At 52.5% G+C, this 20,475-nt stretch overlaps 1 protein-coding gene across 15 annotated transcripts in view; it reads left to right on the top strand.

Moving 5' to 3' along the window:
- ZNF618 (zinc finger protein 618) overlaps window positions 1-20,475 on the top strand; it is a 181,651-nt gene that overhangs the window by 126,035 nt on the left and 35,141 nt on the right. For 10 of the 15 annotated variants that reach the window (XM_055302645.1, XM_055302648.1, XM_055302652.1 and 7 more), the window contains 6 exons: window positions 6,204-6,281; window positions 6,845-6,883; window positions 12,197-12,286; window positions 13,182-13,217; window positions 13,310-13,387; window positions 19,970-20,029. In XM_055302645.1, the coding sequence (XP_055158620.1) occupies window positions 6,204-6,281; window positions 6,845-6,883; window positions 12,197-12,286; window positions 13,182-13,217; window positions 13,310-13,387; window positions 19,970-20,029 (381 nt within the window). The remainder of the gene's footprint in view (window positions 1-6,203; window positions 6,282-6,844; window positions 6,884-12,196; window positions 12,287-13,181; window positions 13,218-13,309; window positions 13,388-19,969; window positions 20,030-20,475) is intronic. The other 5 variants (XM_055302647.1, XM_055302649.1, XM_055302657.1 and 2 more) reach the window with 1 other exon arrangement.

Raw genomic sequence — 20,475 nt, 5'->3', positions numbered from 1 at the left:
AATCGAAATTTCTGAAAAATTTGTCAGGCTCATAAAACTCAACTTTTTAAAAACATTTCCCCCCTGCCCCCTGGCCTGGATCGAGTTATTATTAGTATACAGTTGGTCAAAAGCAAATTTAGGTAAATGATAAATGTAAAACTAAAAAATTATTGAAAATGCACCTCTTAATGAAATGGTTGGTGCTTTGTTTCTTTCTCAAATGACTCCTGTCTCTGTGAATTAATATTTCTTCTTGTTGAATGAGACAAGATTCGGGATTAATTTAACTCCTGTTTTTTGGTTTCCGTACATGTAAGTACTTAGAAAGCCTAATCACGCAGGTAAGGAACCAGGGATGGATAGAGTTGTGAGCTTCACTTAATTTTTGGAACTCTTTCCAAGTTGCGTGCTGAAAAGTGCATGGGGTCTGTCCGCAGACATTTTCAATGATCTCTCTGCTGACAGCTCTGTTAGATGCTGCTTCAGTTTTGTTGAGAGCAAAGATTTGGAAATCACCCGGTTCACAGAGGGCCTTGGCCTTGTTCCCCGGTGTTCAATTTTGCCCACTTTCTAGGTACTTGGGGTCACCTCTTTGCTTGGAGCCATGAGATGGGCAGCCCCCTGGGGGGGGTACCGTGGTGGGATGGGGAAGTGAAGGAATCGTGTTGCTTGTAGCCCGTGAGCGTGGGGGTGACGAGAGAAGGAGGATGGAGAGCCAGCTGAGTGGGGCCTCCCCGCCCATGGCACATGTCCAGCACGTTCATTTTAGGGAAGGGTACATCTGAAAGTTGATGATTGGGGTATTGATTCTCTTAAAACTGCCTGTGCTCATACATCCCTAGGCGATTTGGACTCTACTCAGAAGACCCTGGTCCCAAGGACATTTGGTTTCAGTCCAAGCCCCAAGAGCCTCAGGAAACCCACTGCCCGTGGTTTACCTCTCCAGCTCCCTTCCCCCACCCCCCCACCCCCACCGGCAGGCTTTGGGCCTAGCTCCTGCTGGGTCCCGGGACCAAGGGGGCTCGGTGCTCCTCGGCACCCCCACCTGCTTGTGTTTTTCCTCTCGTTCACCTGCTCTGGATTTCTGCCTCGGTGCATTTTGTGTATCTAGAAGGGTGTCTGAGCTTGTCTGGAGCTAGCTGGGTGTGGGTGGGAGAGCTGAGGCTTGCTGCCCTCATTCCTTGTCCTCAGGGGCAGCCTCCTCTGCCTGGGCCTTCCCTACTGCTGCTTCCCTCCATGGCCTCAGGAACTAGAGCCCCCTGGTCCCAGCTGGCCTCACCTGGTCTGTCCCGAGCTCTCCGGGAGGGAGCTAAGCCAGGCTGTCTGCCAGGTGCTTTCCAGAAAATGCTAGACAGGTTCTGTTACTCCATGCCTGTGGATTCTTCTGTCGCTAGTGATGGGGTTAGGAGAGGAAGAGCTTGGCTCCCGTGTGCTGGCATGCTCTGTCAGCTGCCCCTGGCAACCGTGAGAGGGGCAGGGGACTCTGGGAGTCCTGTGGTAGGACTGGACATGGGGGAGGGACCTCTGCTGCCCTGCAGCGCTAGGGAAGTCCTGTGACTGAAGGGGTGACTTGGTGCAGTGGCAGTAGGATGGCTCTGAAGGGTGGCCAGCCACTAGCTGAGGAGCCCCAACCCCGGACCGTCTGACCCCTAGAACATTCCCGCTCATCAGTGCGTATTGAGCTGTCCCAAGCACACGAGGACTTCTGAGAGGAGGGAGGACAGGAGCGAGACCTGGGTGCCCCCAGCGAATGGTCAATGTTAATGAGCACCATCTTTCCTTGGTACTTTCCCAGACGGGTGGTGGCCACACACACAGGCTCCGGGTGACCGCGGCCCTTACTTCCCTCATCTGAAAAGTGGGCGTGATAATCGCCTGTGTCTGCTGAGCATATGAGGGTGAGCTGAGCTGGCCAAGTGGCTGCACACCTCACCTGTGCAGCGGGCTCGGGGGACAGCCTTGTGCAGACACACATGAGAGGCTCGAATGAAGGGCATCACAGCACCTGGCTCTTAGTAGGCAGCAGTGGCGACAAAGGACATGGGTAATGGGGGAGCCCTACCCGGTCAGCAGTGGGGACTGGACTGTCTGAGCTGAGAATCCCCAGGAAGTCTCGCTAGCACCCCCTGCACTGCACTGGGCTATGCAGTGGCTGTGGCTGGGGCGGGGTGGGGGGGACACAGGGCCACAGCATAGACAGGCATGTCCTCCCTATAGGGTCATTTTGCTGCAGGGCCCTTTGGGGAGAAATATTATAGCCTTATTATAGGTGATTTTATGTGGTATTTGTGTTACAAGGTAGAATTACAGAGAAAACAAAAAGCTTAGGTGGGATTTAGGCCCGTGGCTGCTGCTTTTTGCCCTGTCCCAGCCTCTTAGGGGATGTGTGGATGCCCCCTGGCCAAGACAAGTTCTTTTTTTTTTTTTTTTAAGATTTTATTTATTTAGTCATGAGAGACACAGGCAGAGAGAGAAGCAGGTTCCATACAGGAAGCCCGACGTGGGACTCAATCCTGGGACTCCAGGATCATACCCTGAGCCAAAGGTGGATGCTCAACTGCTGAGCCACCTACGCATCCCAGGACAAGTTCTTTAATGAAAAAGTAGACCGCATGATCTTGGTCACCCTTCTGTGTGCAGATGAGAGGCCAGGGCTCCGGAAGCTCAGGTGACCGGCCAGCCTGAGGCATGGAGCACCCTCCCTCACCTGGCTCCTTCCCCAGCCTCCCAGACACCCCCAGCTTTTAAGGGCTCTTTCTGATTTCTTACGTAATTCAGATGGAAAAGCGCCCAAAGGCAGCCCCCACGGTGGATCTGTGCGAAGCCGCTATTCAGGGACCTGGATTTTTGACCAAGCGTTGAGATATGCATCTGGTACATGAGGGCCGAGGGACAGGAGGACCTGACCGGGGCCAACAGTAGGGTGGGGGCTCGGCTGGACGCAGCCCTGACCTGTGGCCCCCGCGATGAGCCTAGCCTGCTAGTGTCTGCGGGCCCATGGGGGGGGGCGCCCTTGTCCACCCCGCCACCGTCACAGGGCAGCCGGTCTGAGCCTGCCAGGGGCCTGGAAGACTTGGCCATTGGAGGGATGGTAGAGCATGTGGGGATTGAGAAGTCTGGAACGTCGGGACTGTTCAGGCAGCACCTGCTGCGGGCTGCAACCCTGAAACAAGCCGAGGGCGTAAAGGAGTTCTGTGGCCAAGTGTGGTGGAAGAGCTTGGCTTAAAAGTTGGCTTCTAAAGAACTCCGGAAAATGCTGGTAGTGCCAGCAGCTATGCTGTACCAATTGCCTGCTTTGTACGAGGTGCTGTGCTCAGTAGCCACAGTGTTATTGCTCACGACTGTCCCCCGCCCGCCCCCACCCCCGAAGTGGGTGCCATTTCCTATGTTTAGAGAGGCAGCCTGAGGCATGAATGTTTCCATGACTTGTCCCAGGCCCTTGACTGCTTAGACGGTGAGCCAGGGTTTAGAGCCAGATGTGCTGACACCACTGCACCCCGGGGCTGCCACCCTGGTGTGCTCTCCCCACGCCCCTGCCCCCAGCTACCTGCATGTCCAGCTCCTCTGCACACAGAGCACCTGAAGCCTGGGGCCTTAGGGTGAGTGGCCGTGAGGAGGCAGGCAGGACCTTGGACTCTGTCCCGAGACTCCGTACCCTGAGCCAGGGCCACCACTCTGCCCTGGGGAGCCAGCAGAGGGCACAAGGCTGACCATCATGCCCCCCTGTGACTCTCTATGTGGGTTGAGATCCGTGAGCAAGGCTTCAGGGATCATCTGCTCGCTCTGTGGGTTGAGGGCAGATCCCGCAGAGCCGGTGGGAACCTGACCTGCTTATAAACAGGATCACGGGGCGGGCAAGCGGGGGACCCATGCAGCCTGCAGTTACGCACCTTGAGAAGGCCCTTAGCTCATTGATGGCGGTTGGAGAAACAGAGGCCCAGGTCCGAGGCAGAGAGGGGCGGGGCTGGTGCCCCGAGGCTTCCATCTGGAAGTGGGTCGGAGCTGAACCAGTGCTGCTTGTCACAGGCTGTGGCCTCAGGCTTCTGGGGAGAGAGTCTACCTTCCTGGGGCGCCCTCCCCTCCGTCCACCCCTTTCTCTTGCCTCTCCTGCCTCTTCTCCCCCCGACTTCCGCCCATAGCTGTGGCCGTGTCAGGGGCCTGCACGGTGCCCGCCAGGTTCTGTACTTCACTGTCGTGACCCCGTCACCCTGCCCGTCCCTTTGCCTAGTGGCCTGTCTACTTCCTGTCAGACAGAGGGCGGCGATCGCTCATGGACTTGCCCTTGGTTGGGCTTCGGTGCCAGGCACCGTGGAGATGCTCCATAAATTCTCCGTCGGTTGAAGGCAAATTGGCAGAAACCATTGAAGAGTGGGAAGAGGCACAGGAAAGGGGTCGGGGTCACTGTGCCTGGGTGACAGATGAATAGGGCAGCGGGACACCGTGAATTTATCCAGCCCCCGTTGTGTGCCAACCACGGGGCTAAAGGCAAAAGAAATGCACAGTCTGAGCTTTGCCCTCCCCGTGTTTATATTTTCCTCTGTGAGGCGAGGGTAGCACACATAAAACTCCTGGCCAGCAGCCTGCTGGGCTCCACGCTGGTGTTGGGATGACAGTGTCTGCTTTATGACCCACAGCGGTCAGGTTGTGGCAAGGCCACCTGTGTGGCGGCCGGCTCAGATGATGTGCCTTGTTAACCCTGCCCTCGGTCCCACGAGGCGTAGGAATCGTCATCCTGTGCTACAGGTGAGGCTGCCGAGGCTCGGACCAGCAAGGGGAGGTGCCTGAGGTCAGCCGGGGGCAGTGGCAGGGCTAAGCTCATAGACTCCAAGGGCAGTGCTCCTCAGACTTCATCAGAAGCCAGGAGCTTGCACCCAGGAAACAGGCCTCTGCCCCCCTACCCCCAGGTGAGGCTGAAGGCGGGAATAGCTGGTGATGCCCACACTCACTGAGCACCTGGGCGGGTGGCAGGAGGTCTGCTCATGCTTCGTTCAGCCTTCCCGTGGATGCTGTTGCGTTATCCAGATCTTTCCCATAAGGAAACTGAGGCCCAGCCAGTAAATGGTAGAGCGGAGATCCTCTCCCAGGTCTGTCTTGCTCTTGCTCTCAAACCAATAGTTCCCCTACATGGTTGCTGGGCATTGGAATCCCCTGAGGATCCCTTTGGAAAAGGCCGATTTCTAGGCCCTAGCTGCAGCCATTCCAGGCGTGGGGCCAGGGCCTCTGTATTGGCGTGAGCTTCCAGGCCGTTCTGTTGGGAAGGATGCAGCCCTGGTGGTAGTGGGCCCATGTGAGGGATGAGCTGGCCTCTGCCTGGGAGCCTGCCAGGCCGGGTGTGATGGCCTGTGCCTGACTTCCTGCCGTGAGCCTGCCTTCCGTGTGTGCTGTGCATGGGCGGGCTCCGCCCTGACCTGTCTGAGATGTCTAGTGGGAACTCCACGATTTCAGTCCCAGCTCCTGGGAGAAGGGTCCGCGGAGGACTGGAGGAGCTGGACGGTTACACCATGGTGCTGTCTGCATGGCTGAGAGAACAGGAAAGCTTCTCAGCAGACTGGGGGGGCAGTGCTTTCCTTGTAGGGCTCATCTCTGATAGAGCTGGGCACTTCCTAGGGGGAATATAGGGCCATGCCTGTGAGGCAGGTGCTTATTGCCCCATTTGACAGATGAGCAGACTGAGGCTTAATGTGTCTAAGGGAGTCACATAGGGCGTGATGCTGGTAAGCGGCAGAACAGGGACAGGGATCAGATCCATCTGATGGGAGAGCCCTCCTTACCTCCGTCCTGTCCTGGCAAGGAGGAGACGTAGAAGTTACTGGAATGGATGTCGATTTCCTCATGGATGCAGTTTATTCCTTATTTTGGAAGAGCACTTTTACGTTCCTTTTTCCTCTCAAGGAATAAGTGTAAGAAAGAGTCGCCTTCTCCATCTTGCAGTTTCGGAAATTCAGGCCCAGAGATGGGAAGTGACTCGCCTGAGGTCACTTTAGAGAGTTGGGGCCAAAACTTGGACCTAGATCCCCGTGCTCCTGACTTCCAGCTCAGGGCTGTGTCTGCTGGTCCTCGCTGCCTCTCTCCTTGCTGGGGACGAGACCGCCCCCTGGATGACCCCTGGGCCCTTGTCATGGAGTTCCTGACACTTGGGGGCATCACTGCGGGTCCTGGGACCTCACCGTTGGCACGTGCTGGGTACCACCTGACCTGTCCCCTCCTTTCCTGTGTTTCAGGATCCTATGAGTGTGGAATCTGTGGCAAGAAGTACAAGTATTACAACTGTTTCCAGACCCACGTACGGGCACACCGAGGTGAGTGGCGTCCCCGGGGCAGAGCTGAGGGCTGCAGCGCCCCATTCTCTGCCAGCTTGTGGATGACCCCAGGGCCCCCCCACCCCCCAGAGCTCCGGTCCTCTCCCCCTTTCTGCAGTAGGATGGAGACCCAGGCAGAGAGAAGAGGCCTGCTTAACTTGGGAGAGCACACAGGGGCTGGCAGGAGGACGTGCACCAGGCTTCTGCCCCCCACACGGGCCCGCTTCCTCCCAGGGTACATCAGAGCCACCTCGTGTGAGCGGCCCCTGCAGGGAAGGTGCTCACCTGTCATCTCGTGTGCACCTCGTGGCAGCCCCGGGAGTGGGAGCGGGGCGCTGTCTCTCTTCTGAAGATGGGGAGGCTAAGGGGACAGATAGTGCCCGGGAGGAAGGGCGATGGGTCGGGCCGGCAGCAGGGGCCCTCGGGGAAAGGCTGTGAGGCTGCGTGCAACGGACACGTGGTGGTGGGCTCCCCACCTGCCCCCCGCCTGCCCCCACTCCTTGGCGCCGGCCCAGCCACGGGTCCAGCCCGCTCACTTCCTTCTCATTTTCTCTCTCTTGCAGACACCGAAGCCACCTCAGGGGAGGGCGCCTCCCAAGGCAGTGAGTATTTTTCCCTTGCTCTTGTCGCCCTCAGGACTGCCCCAGAGGGCTGTGGGAGACACTTTGCTGTGGCTCAGGCTTTGGGGCCAGAGGGTCTTTATGAAATTGTAGCGTGGTACCTCAGAGCAGCCTTTCCCAAAGTGTGTTGGTGGCACACATCCTGGGGAAGCTGACAGGTGCTCTGTCGGTAGCGGGACCTCTGGCCAGGTAGCCCCGGGAAGCCTCGAGTTCTGCTGAGTCCCCAGGTTTCCCTGTGGTGGACTTCTCAGGGCCCTTCCCTGGCAAACCCAGTGTGTGCATCTTGACTCCCACTCATGGTTGGATCTGGGGCCTCATAGCTGATGTTTGGGAAATGCTGCTTCCGAGAGGTCTCTCGTGGGCACCCTTGGGCGCTCATCTCTGGGCGCGCTACCCCAGCGCCTGCGCCGCACAGGGCCTTACCGTCTGAGGACACTGTTTTGCTGTTCACGTGGCCTGCTTGCCCTGCCCCCAGAGCTAAACCCGTGGGCCTCCGAAGCAGCCAGATGGGCGGAGGCTGGGATAGAACCTCTCCCCGCCCAACCTCTGGAACCGGAGCTCCAGAACCGAGCCGTTCCACTCCCACGTGTATCCCCAACAGAACCGTGTGTGCATGTCCACCGAAAGATGGAAACCAGGATATTAGTTTATTTCATTTTTTAAAAAAGATTTCATTTATTTGAGAGAGAGGGATGGCATGAGCAAGGGGGAAGGCGCAGAGAGAAGCGGACTCCCTGCTCAGCAGGGAGCCAGGAGCCCATCGCAGGGCTCCATCCCAGGACCCTGAGATCATGACCTGAACCGAAGGCAGATGCCCAGCTGACTGAGCCACCCGGGAGCCCCGGGTACTAGGATACTCTTAGCGGCCCTGTTTGTGACAGCCCCAAGCTGGCAATCACCCGAGTGCCCAGCGCTAGGCGAATGAATGGACAGATCAGTCATGTGTTCATGCGAAGCAGTTTGGAGGAATGACGTAGGGATGCCCCCAGGAACGTGGAATACCCACAAACAGAACATTAGCAGAAGAAGCCCGACGTGGGCGCCCCTCCTCTGAGATCTGCGTACAGGAAGTATGAAATCGGGGAAGGGATTCCTGCTGGAGGAAATCGTGGTTCCCCTTGGGAAGGGGTGTCTGGGTGCGGATGACACAGGTGATTTTGGTTTATGAAAACCGAAGGAGCTGAACAGTTCTCTGCATCAGGGCCAGCAGAACGCTTTTGTAGGGCCCAGATAGCAAATACTTGAGACCCTGTAGGCCAGATTCTTTGTCCCCTCCACCCAGCACTGCTCAGTAGCACGAACCCAGCCAGAGGCGTGATACGGAAATGAATTTTTCACCAAAGCAGTGGGCAGGCCATTGTTTGTCAACCCCTGTTCCTCCTGCCATAAAAGGTTTTTAAAAATAATAAACATGACTCCCACCCCCACCCCCACCCCCCAAAAAAATCCAAAACAAAGCAGGTTGAGGAGGTGTGTGGGATAAAACAGGGCCTTAATTGCACTTGGTCCTAAAAGCATTTCTTCTGAGGTCCTTGCCCAGCCACTCTCATTGGATTCGCACGTCACGCGAGAGGCAGGCAGGGCCAAGGCTGAGCCTCTGCTTTCTAGACATTCGGAGGCTCAGGTAGGCCAGACCCCTGCCGGAGGACCATGGCTAGGAGGCCGTGCTGGCCTGTCCCTCCTCTCGGGCCCTGTCCCAGCCTGGCCCCTGCCTCCCGGCCCCTGCAGAGGCTTCCTCCTCTTCCGGCTCCCATGGTCTGCCTGTGGTCAGCCACACATTTAAAGATCTTCTCTGTTGATCTTTCCTTCCTTGGCTATTCTGGGCCCCTGGCCTCTCCGGCTGCCCCTCAATGATCCATTGTGTTCCCTCTGGCTTCCACAGTTCCCAGAGTCCCATTGGCTGTTGAAGACTCTGTAGCTGGGGGTATTTATAGTCTTTCCATCACTTTCGCTTTCCTCCCCAGGGAGTTTTCTCCCCACGGCCACTGTGCCTTAGTTTATTTTCATCCCTGCACACCCCGACCCCGACCCAAGCCTGCAGTGCCTGCGCAGAAAGCCGGGCGTCCTCACACACCAGCCTCGGGGCAGGAGCCTGACTATGGAGCTCCGGAGCCAAGAGCACTGTGTCGAGAATACCAAGTCCAGCTTACCCATTTTGCAGATGAGGACACTGAGTCCCAGAGAGAACTCACTGCAACCTGTTAGTGGTGGAGGTGGGCATAGAAACCAGGCCTCACGCCTTCTAGTCCAGGGCTCTTCCATTTAGTTGTTAGAAAAACTGTACAGGGGATCCCTGGGTGGTGCAGCGGTTTGGCGCCTGCCTTTGGCCCAGGGCACGATCCTGGAGACCCGGGATCGAATCCCACGTCAGGCTCCCGGTGCATGGAGCCTGCTTCTCCCTCTGCCTGTGTCTCTGCCTCTCTCTCTCTCTCTCTCTCTCTCTCTCTCTCTCTCTGTATGACTATCGTAAATAAATAAAAAAAAATTGGGATCCCTGGGTGGCGCAGCGGTTTGGCGCCCGCCTTTGGCCCAGGGCATGATTCGGGAGACCCGGAATCGAATCCCATGTCGGGCTCCCAGTGCATGGAGCCTGCTTCTCCCTCTGCCTGTCTCTCTCTCTCTCTCTCTCTCTATCATAAATAAATGAAAATTTAAAAAAAAACCTGTACAGTCAGAAATGGAGGCATATACCCACTCACCCAGCTCTTGGCTAAGAAAATAAAAGATTAACTCCTTGTCCAGTTCTCTTGCTGCTGTCCCATCGATTCTCTTTCCAAAACAACGTTAGGTAACATTTACCAAGTATTTGCTGTCCATTAGGCATTGTGCTTGCTCCTTCTTTATTACAAGTCTGGGTGGGAGATGAAGGAACTGTCATCCCCATTTTGCAGATGAGAAGACCAAGGGGGTAGAGGTGAGGGAGTGTGTTCTGCGTTAGTCACGCTGGAGGGTGGCCGAGCCGGGTTGGGGTCAGGCAGTCTGACTGCAGAGCCCCTCTCCCTGGCTGGATTCGCAGTGCCATTCCTGGGCTCTCATGGAGGTTCTGAAAACGTGGTTTCACTGACAGAAAACTGTTTTGCCTTTCTTCCTTCGGCGAGAACTCCTTGCTCTAATCTACGCTGCCTTGGGTGGGTCCAGGAGTGTGGTCCCCACCTGCACTGAGAAGAAGTAGTGGATTCAGCAGAGCTTCTCAGTGTCAGAGAGCTGGGAGTTCTCGTTTTATTGGAAGTGGTGGGAGGGCTGTGTGAGCAGAGGTGAGGTGTGCTGCCAGCAGCTGTGGGGGGCGACCGGCACTGGCTAGTGGGGGAGAGGGATTTCAGGGACCGGGCTCCGTCTGGAACCAGACCCTGGATGGCCTTGACTTCTTCAAACCTGTGTTGCCTGGTATCTAGCACCGAGAGAGACAATTATGGTCCAGATGGGACACGATGGGGCGATGGATGGGGGTGAGGGAGAGGTTATTGTCTGGACTGGATTGAAGCTTGAGCCAGGCTTGGAATCCTGCCATGGCCAGCCTGGGAGAGGCCCCGGCAATCCGCTCATTACCACCCACCTGTTCCCTCCAGTTAGGGGGAAGAGAAGGGAAGGTGAATCCCGAGGTGGGGTGAGCACTTGCTGGCAGTCTGGGTGAGACAGAGCAGGAACAGGTCTCTCCTTGTCCACGCCCCACCGCCTCCCACCACCACTGCCTGCCTGGTTCAGGTGTGAGCATGGAGATGGTAGGCCGTGGTGGGATGGATGGTGGCATGCCTGGTCCCCAGACCCTCCGAATGACTGTGTGTGCCTCGCTTGGGGACCAGTTAGTCTCTGTGGCCTTGGCATCTGCCAGGGTACTTTGAGAGACTGCAGGTGCAGTGGAAGCAGTGGGGGCAGAGGCAAGGAGATGGCTGGTGTCATCTGTGCCCCCAAGTTCAGCTAAACAGGGGCCAGAAACCTTCCCATAGAATCGCCTGGCCTTGCAGCTTCGGGATGGAGAGAGTCTCATCACATCCTGTATTTGCTGGGGAGCAGAAGGGCCAGAAGGCTGTTGCCTGAGTCGGGAGTGGAAGGTGTCTTATGCAGACAGGGGGCCATGTGCCCTCACTTAGCTATGGCTTGGAGTTAAGTGAATATCGGAATCTTAGCCAAGGCTCCTCATCCCAGTGCACAGCCACTCAGTGTCCCTGTGCTGGGCCATATCAGGAAGACGGGGCGGATGGGCCATCCCTAGATCTGCCCAAGGGATACACACAGGGGGTCCATGCTGGTGCGTGGTGAGAGCCATGTCCTGCATGAGTCCAGCCTCGGAATTTGGGTAGAGGGATCGTCCACACTCTGGCCCTCTATTCATCATCTATTGCCTTTAACACATTTCCCCAGAACTGAATGACTTAAACCAACATTGGTTATCTCGGCTTGTGTGGTCAGAACTTGGATGTGGCTTCACCGGAGCCTTTGGCTGGGGGTCTCCGGGCAGGGGACGTGTTGGCCAGGCTGCGGTCTCTCCTCTCAAGGCTCAGCCGGGGAAGGAGCTGCTTCCATGCTCACTCAGTCACGTGGCTGTTAGGATGGGTGCTTCCCAGGCTGTGGGGCCGAGGGCCTCCGTGCCCACTGGCTGTGCACCAGCTGCTGCCATATGGCACGCTCCGTGGGGCAGCTCATGTGAGCGAGACGAGAGTCACGATCTTTTGTAACCTACTCTCAGAAGTGACATCCCATCGCTTTCTCGCATTCTCTTCCCTTAGGAGCAAGTCGGTAGATCCTGCTCAGGGTCAAGGGGAGGGGATCGCCCAGGACGTGAATGCCGGAAGGCCAGGGTTATTGGGAAGCTGCTCATCACAGGCCCTCGTAGCTGTGTGGCTTGGGACAGGTCTCTCCTGATCCTCAGTCTTCACGTGTGTTAAATGGGTTACTACTTCGTGTTCGGTCACAAGGACTAACGGAGGAAAGGCAGAGGAAGGGCCTGGCCCGGCACCTCGCACGTGCAGTGCCCAGGAAGCAGTAGCTTCGGTGATAGTTACTCTCCCGTAACCTCAAGAGGGGAGGTGGGGCCGGGCCCTTAGGAACTTGGCTCACGAGGAGTGGGACTGGGGGTTGGTTTGAAAGTTGCTTCGAGGCTCTCCTTAGCTCCCTGGTGTAGAAAACACCTAACACTCCCAGGACCAATTGTCCATGGGTCACCAGTTGGGGCCAGTGTGGGATAGTCCCGTGTTTGGTTCCTGAGGCAGACGAGCTGCCCTCCCCCTCAAGAAACCCCACCCCCACCTCAAGTGACGCAAGTCTCAGTAACTACATGTGTCTTTGCATCCCCTGCAGACAATTTCAGGTACACGTGTGACATCTGTGGGAAGAAGTACAAGTACTACAGCTGTTTCCAGGAACACCGAGACCTACACGCCGTGGATGGTGAGTTAGGCCCCTCACTTGTAGCCAGTAGAGTCGCGTGAGGAGTGGCACCTGCAACCCTCCACCCCTGCGCCTGGCCAGGGCCACTCATCTCCCCTCCACCCCAGGTGTCCTCTCTCTCCTCCCACCCCTGAGGAAGGTCAGGTGGCAGTCAGACCATGAGGGGAGTGGCCGACCCTTGAGGATTTGGGGAGAGAGAAGGTCCCCATACATACTGCGGGTTAGGGTAACCCAAGTGAAATTGCCATTTTTTTGTAGGTCAGTCCGTCGAATTTTAGCAATTTCATGTCGATGCATTTTACAATTTCATACCGAGTAGTCACATGCTCTGATGAAATTAAACCAGTTTTTTAAGATGAATGATGGTATTTTAGTGTCTTGGGTTATATTGTTAGAAATTAGAACAATAAATTTAGGTAATTTATTTTTAGAATCTCAATCCAGAAATAGGGTCTTGAACCTGGAAAAGATGGAGGTGGCTCCCTCTCTAGCCCCACACCCTGGCCCGTCGCAGGTTGTGACAACCAGGCCCCCTCTACCCATTGTCACTGGCTTGTCCTCTTTTTCTCCTCCTGGTCTCTTCCTCTTGTTCCCCTGCCCTGGGCCCTCGAGTGGCTGTTAGTGATTCAGAAACAGGCCGGGCAGATAGCTTCTGCCCACCTCCGGGTTAGGCCCTCGCCCACGGGGAGGATGATGAGCAGAGGCACAGGCTGCATCCTGATTGGGATATGCCCTCCTGTGGCCCCTGGTTTTCTGGGGCGCTCACGTTGGCCAAGGGGGCTCTCCTGGGTCCCGGAGGCTGGGAGTGCTGGGCAGAGGCAGCTGTGGGCAGGGACTAACGGGGCTCCTATTTGCTTCCTTCCTTCTGCGGCCACTGCCTCCCGCCCGGGCACAGTATTCAGTGTGGAAGGGGCCCCTGAGAATCGGGCAGGTAAGTCCTTGGTGACTGCCCACCTCCCTGTCCCCGGCTGGGCTCCCAAGACCTGGTAACCAGGGCGCTAAGGGCTGTGTGTTCTCCCATAGACCCCTTCGACCAAGGTGTTGTGGCCACTGACGAGGTGAAGGAGGAACCCCCGGAACCATTCCAGAAAATCGGGCCAAGTATGCGGGCCTCTTTCTAGGGCTGGGCTGGGCTGGAGGGTGGCGGCTTGCCATTGGAGGGGGGTGGCTTCCACTCATCCCACAAACAGGGTTCTGGCCGGTGACCCCTGGCTTCCTTATACCTCACTTTGCCCACCTGTCAAATGGGCCAGTCTTAGGAGGTCAGCTTTCGAGGAGGAGCAGAAAAGCACAGGGTCAAGGTCAGGGCAGTGGATGTAGCACATGCTTGGTGCCCTGGTAGTCTGTTAGCCGTCCTGAGCCTCGGCTCCTCAGCTGTCAATGAGGACTACATTTCCCCGAAGGTTTGTTGGGGGATTAAATGAGATCATGAATGTAAATCACCTGTTAGCACAGTGCCTGGTACATAATAGGTGCTCGGAAAATAAATGCTTGTTGTCATCTGCAATTGAAGGGGTTCATCGGCACATGAAGCCGTCCGGGGGAGCCGCGTGCTGACACTCTGTCCTTGTCCATTAAACTCCTGCGGGCAGGAGCCACACCTGCTTGCTCCCTACCTGTTTTCAGCACACTTGTGTTGAATGTGGTGAGGACACAGCAGTGGATGGGGTGGTTGTGATCCTGCCCTTGGGTACTTCACACAGGGAGGGGACAGTAAGTCAGCACAGCATAACCTGAAACACAGGGAGCCGTGGGGGCTGGGGAGGCACCTGACCAACCTTGGGAGTCAGGGAGGCTTCTGCGCTGGGGCCCAGGGTGGGGCATGAGCTCTTGCTTCCTAGGGTGGAGGTGGGAGAGACAGTGCTTGTTCTAGGGAGTTGAAAGGCAAATCAGGGTCTGAGTTCAGGTCTTAGAGAGCCTTGAATGCCAGAGGAAGGCATCTTGACTTCACTCTGAGAGAAATGAGCTAGAGAATTTACCAAGTGGGGAAGGGACTTGCTCAGATTGACATTTTAGGAGGACCATTTTGGCTGATTCTAGAAGAAGGGATGGGGTGGAGTCAGCCCTGAGAGGTGTCTAGTCCAGCTCTTGGGGACTCATATTCCCCCTCCAAGCTTACCACACAAGAAAAGACCTTTGTTGACTCTCATTACAATAAGGATTTAAGGCAGCTTGCAAAAATATCACACAGACACTGAATGAAGGCATGAGGAAATCTCAGGGCACAAAAATGGAGAGGTTCAAAGAGCCAGCTGGAGATGCTCCTTGGGGTGGAGCTTGGCCCTGATGTTTGGAAGGCATTGACTGGGTCGTCATTCTACCCCACTGCCCCCTTCCTTTTTCTCCCTCTTTCCTCTTTCGTGGGAGAGGGTGATTTGTTGGTTTCTTTGAAATCTGAAGCACTCTGGAACTGGAACAGGATCTGGGAAGTGGCTAGCACAGTGCTCATCATGTGTTTACTCTGCGTATGACCTGTTTCCTCTCTATAAAAAAAAATGAAGTTCTCAATACTAAGACTGCTAAGAGTTAAACTGTGGGGAAACCCACATGTGAACCAGACATGTTCTATGATGGACAGTCGCAGACAGACATGGGACGGGGACAGCAGAATCTGCGACCTGCCGTCTTAGTACCACCTGCCCCAGGATAGTACTGCCCTTCCATCTATAACATCATAATTATGAAACTAGAATTAGAATCAGGCGCAGGTTTGAATGCTGACATCATCAGTTCACTGTTTACTTACCTCCTTCTGAGTGTCCTTTGATTCATCCGTAAGTTGGGGACAAGAACATCTCTCTGCTCTGTAAGTTCATTGGAGGATGTGTGCTGGAAGGGACTAGCCCAGCCCCTGGCTTGTATTCAGGGTCTAACAAATGAGTGAGCCAAGAGATGGCCAAGAGTGGGAGCTTTAGAGCATCTCATCTCTGAACCCCAGCTCTACACTTACTACCTATGTAACGCCCTACATGCTTTATGACCTCCCTAATCCACAGTTTTCTTAACTCAAGAATCGGGTGATGACAAGAAAACTCCCCTCTCAGGATTGTCATGGAGATTGGATGAAGTCATGTTTGCAAAGGAGTCAGTGTAGTCCTTAACACATGCATGGAAGGCATTAAATAAGTGGTACCTATTGCCCAGGAAAGTACAGAACTAGATGAAACTTGTTTTGTGCATCAGTAACTAAGTCATACAGATAACCAGTGCTAGGACCTGGGAGGAATTGACCCACACCATAAGCAGTTGGGAATTATATTGAGAAAACGGAACTGGGTTTGGCTCCCTGCATGTTCCCAGCTTGACATTATGGAACTGAGATTGCTAAAATAGTGTGAGCATCTCCTGTTACCACTCAGGAGCTGCCTTATGAGATAAGAATGCTACGTCTTGGGTTTCAGCCAGGCCAAGGTCACAGAACCCTAAAAATGACAAAGTATAGAGTTAAGAGGAGCCATGGGAGGCACAGAGCCCCAAGAAGGGACTTTGCCACACGTTGAGCTTTGTGGGTCTCGGAAGAGGAAAAAACCCAGGAGCAGTGCATGCTGGGAAGTGTACCTTCCATATCCACGTCATCTGAGCAAATTGAAGAATTGGGTACTTAGGGAGAAGGAAGCTGGAGCCATGATAGCAAAGGAATCCTTCTAGAAGGAGAGAGTTGGCCACAGGGGTCCTGCATGTCAGCCTGCTCTCCAGCTGTAGATCCGAGAATCACTACCGTGGTAGTGGTCTACGCTGATAATGGGAGGCCCAAGGACAGGTCACGCTTATCTACTGAAAACGATAAGTGTGGATTCATCTGTAGTTTGATTCTTACATGTGGCTAAGGAAGAGTAACTTGAGAAATTTTTTAAATTAAAAAAAAAAAAAGCATGAAACTGTAAAAATTCCACATAAGAAGACAGAATTTAGGAAACTCAGAGGGAAAAGCATACGCCTGAAAATGACCTACTACATAATCTGGAAGAAAATTCTGTTTGACAACCATAATTGAACATAAGAAAGTATGACTTATCTTAGGCTGCTTGGACTGTCACAACAAAATACCAGACTGGATGGCACAAACAACTTTATTTTCTCACAGTTCTGGAGGCTGGAAGTCTGAGATCAAAGTGCCAGCCTGGTCAGGTTCTGGTGAGAACCCTCCTTGTGGCTTGCAAATGGCCCCCTGCTGTGCTCTCACATGGTGGGAGACCAGTGCAAACAGGCTTCGCGGTGTCTCTTGTTAGAAGGGCACTGATCCAGATAGGAGGGGCCCACCCTCATGACCCCAACACAACCCAATTACCTCCCACAGGTCCCATCTCCAGACACCCATCCACAGTTGAATTGGGGGGTGGGGCCTCAGTTCAGTCCGTAGCATGACTCCTGTGAAAGAGGAGCCTGAATTCTATGGTGACAGAGCAGCAGGATGAAACAAAGAGGCAGAGAAAGGAGTGAAGGACTGCAGAGAAATAGAAAATATAGTTACAGCCTACATTGTGCATCGTAAAGAGCAGAGTTGATCTGCAGAAATGGAACTAATTACAGGCAGGAGAGACCTGAACAGATCAAGATAACAAGGGGAAAACAAGCTGAATATGGAGGCTGGGGAGCCATTTCCAGATACTCCAGACACAAGAGAAGAAACATTTGCTAAACACAGACCCATGTATGCAGACTTAAGGGCTTGTCATATGTCAAGGGATGACGGGATTGGGCTATCATCTACCTCAATATAAAGAGACCCATAATTCAGTAGATCTTAGCGACTTTTTAAAACTTAAATATAAAGGAAAATATAAATATATGCAGGCATCTAGGCATAAGAAAAGCCAGTTACTAACTGATGGATCCAAGGGGGACTTGCCTCAGGCTCTGTATACTACTAAATGCAAGAAGATAATGAAATACATTTTGGAGGGAAAAGGTTGTAATCTAAGAATTTTATATTTAGACAAATTGTAATTTATAAGTAAAGGGAAAAATGAGGGCTTGAAAACACAGTTTTTCCTATGAACCTATCTTCAAAAAAATTCATAGAATACACTCCAGTTGTGAGGAATGAATTCATAGCACAGGAGGACTTACAATGTTAAAACCAGATAAACTAGAAACAAGTTTAAAATGTTGTGAATCTCATTATGAAATTGAATGCAAGAGACAAAGTTCATTCTACAGTGTTAAAAATGAATTGTAAGAATACGAGAAGGAAGGAATAGGTGAAGGGTACGGTAGGGTAGGTTAAACCAGGCCTTCCCACGGTGTCGCCCCAGACCAGCAGCAACTTATCAGAAATGTAAATCCTTGGGGCTCCTGGGTGGCTCAGTGGTTGAGCATCTGCCTTCGGCTCAGGTCACGATCCGGGGGTCCTGGGATCAAGTCCTGCATCGGGCTCCCCTGAGGGAGCCTGCTTCTCTCTCTGTTTCTCATGAATAAATAAATAAAATCTTTAAAAAGGAAAAAAAAAAAGAAAGATGAATTCATAGACTCCACTCCAGACCCAGGGAATCAGAATCCCTGTGTGGAACCCAGCAATCTGTGATGTAAACGCCTTTCTAGATGATTCTCAAATCTGCTCAAGTTTAAGAAGCACAGTTAAGCCACCTTTCTCAATGGTAATAGACTTGAAAATACAATTTTCTCCTTATCTGTGACAGACAGATGTACCTTACATGCTGTGTAAAACAAAGGAGAATATTGGAAAATAATGAAATATCAGAGAGTGTTTGGAAAGACAGAAGATTTCATGCCTCAGACAACTGAAAAGGAAGGAAAGAAACCAGAAAGGGTAGAACATGAAAATAGAAAGAACCAAAACATAAAACAAGTAAAATAAAGTCAATTATAGCAATAAAAGCAAATGGCATGATTTCTTTTATTAGAAGACAAAGGCTCTCTGGTTAATTTGAAATAATGATTTATTAGAGACACACCTAGTTAATTCTTCATCTTTTACTCTTATCTTTCTCAGGGAACTTGCTCTTGCTTCCTTAACTAAATTGAATTCCTTGTTAGGATTTCATAGCACCATAAATGTCTCTTTTAAGAGCACATATCGTGGCTGCAGGTTTAAGTTTGTGTGTGATTATTTGGTTTTTCTGTCTCCTTTTCCAGACTGTAAGCTCCTTGACGGCAGGAACCATGACTGCTTTTCCTCGGCATTTTGTGCTGGCATTTACCAACTACCTTTTTATTTTATTTTTATTTTAAAAAGTTTTTTTTTTAAAGATTTTATTTATTCATGAAAGAGAGAGAGAGGCAGAGACAGGCAGAGGGAGACGCAGGCTCCCTGCCGGGGAGCCCAATATGGGACTTGATCCCTGGACCCTAGGATCACACCCTAGGCCGAAGGCAAACGCTCAACCACTGAGCCACCTAGGCGTCCCAAAAAAAGAAGGATTGATCACAACATTCAGTCTTTAATAGAGCACATGGACAAATAGGAATATAGGGTTTGAAAAACATAATTAGTATAGCTGGTCTAAGAACTTTGAAGCCTATCAATGGCAAATAGTATATATTTTTCCAGTGTTCACGAATCAGTTATAAAAGTTACTTATGAAAATGTCCTCTAAGTCAATATTGAGAGAAAAAACATACACAGAATTTAAAAACCACACAGTTGTGAAAAAAAATACTTGTAATACATAGAACAAAATTGTTGATGTCCTTAGTCTACAGAGTTCTTGGCAATTAAAAAAAATATGCCCGTGGGAACATTGGCTGTGAACACAAATGGGAAAGTCACAAAAAAAACTGCAGTGAATTAAACATGAAAAATGGTCAGTTTCCTTAAAACTCAAACAAATACAAAATGAAAGTGGCAGTGCAGGATAGTTCCCCCAATACGCATCTTTCTGATTGGTATGAGAATTGGTCCAACTTTTGTTTGTTTTTTAAAAAGATTTTACTTGCTCCTTCGAGAGAAGGAGACAGAGCACAAGCCAGGGAAAAGAGAGGCACAGGGAGAAAGCAGACTCTCCATTGAGGTGGGAACCGCCATGAGACCCAATCCTAGGACCCCTGGATCATGACCTGAACTGAAGGCAGAAGCTTAACCATCTGAGCAACCCAAATGCCCCTGGTCCAACCTGTTGATATAAGTAATTGGTGCTCTGGTTAACAAAAGCCTTAAAAATGCATACCCTTAGTTTATTCTGAGGAAATAATGAGCCAAGATTATGCACAATAATCTTGATTTTGCAGCATATGAAAAATAATGAGCAAAGGGCCAAACATATCTACAGGGATATAGATCACAGCATTTTTTTTTTTTTTTTTTTGGTAAGGGGAAAATTTTGAGACGATCTAAAGCATCCCCTGGTGTAGGAGACTGGCTCAGCAGATTTCAAAGTCCAGTGGGAACCGTGCAGCCAATAAATGCAGTAGGGATCAATGTTTATTGATTGAGCAAGATGTCCACAAAGTATTGTCGATTGAATACACCAGGTTACAGAGAGGATATGGATCAGGGCCGGTTAATTCAAGGCCCACCGGAGCCAGACAGATGATGTCAGGGAGAGAAGCCTGCTCCGGATGAGATGGGAGTGAGGGGTGGGGCCTGGGGTGGCTGGCAAGGTTGCGCCCTCCACCCTAAGGGGTAGCCGTTCCTCTTTGTTTGGGAATGACAGATGATTGAAATTTCTCTTACTCTTTAAATTTTGTATTTATATTTATCAGTATTTTATAATTTTCCTCCAGTGAACAATATTACATCAGAAATTTTTAAGAAGAAAGAAGTTAGGCAGTGCCAAAAGAGAGGTAAAGATAAAGTCTGGTGGGACCTGAGAGGAAGATGTGACCCCTCCTGCTGGGGGTGGGGGTGCTTGGGGGCGGGGAAGGTCCTGTAGACGAAGGGACCCAAGTGTGGCCATTGCAGAGGGCAGGGCTTGCAAAGGAGCTGAGCGAGAGGTTGGCACTGGGGGGTCAACTCAGATCACCACACATTTCCTGAGCACCGGGACCTGGGGGTGGTGTGTTGGAGAAACAGCGTGTGCCAGGTACTGTTCTAAGCACTTGACATATGAATTTAATCCTCGCAGCAATCCTAGAAGGTGGTCCTATTACTAACCCCGTTTACGGATAGGAAGACTGAGGCACAGAGAGGTTAAGAGATTTGCCCAAGGTCACACGGCTGGACGTGGAGTAGCTGGGATTTGAACCCAGGCAGTCAGACTTCAGTGGGCTCTTGACTGTAGTTGGTCCCA

Source organism: Nyctereutes procyonoides, unplaced genomic scaffold (genome assembly GCF_905146905.1).
Source record: "Nyctereutes procyonoides isolate TBG_1078 unplaced genomic scaffold, NYPRO_anot_genome, whole genome shotgun sequence".
Classification (NCBI taxonomy): Eukaryota; Metazoa; Chordata; class Mammalia; order Carnivora; family Canidae; genus Nyctereutes; species Nyctereutes procyonoides.
The sequence above is the reverse complement of the archived record's forward strand: the minus strand, read 5'-3'. Positions and strand labels throughout refer to the sequence as shown.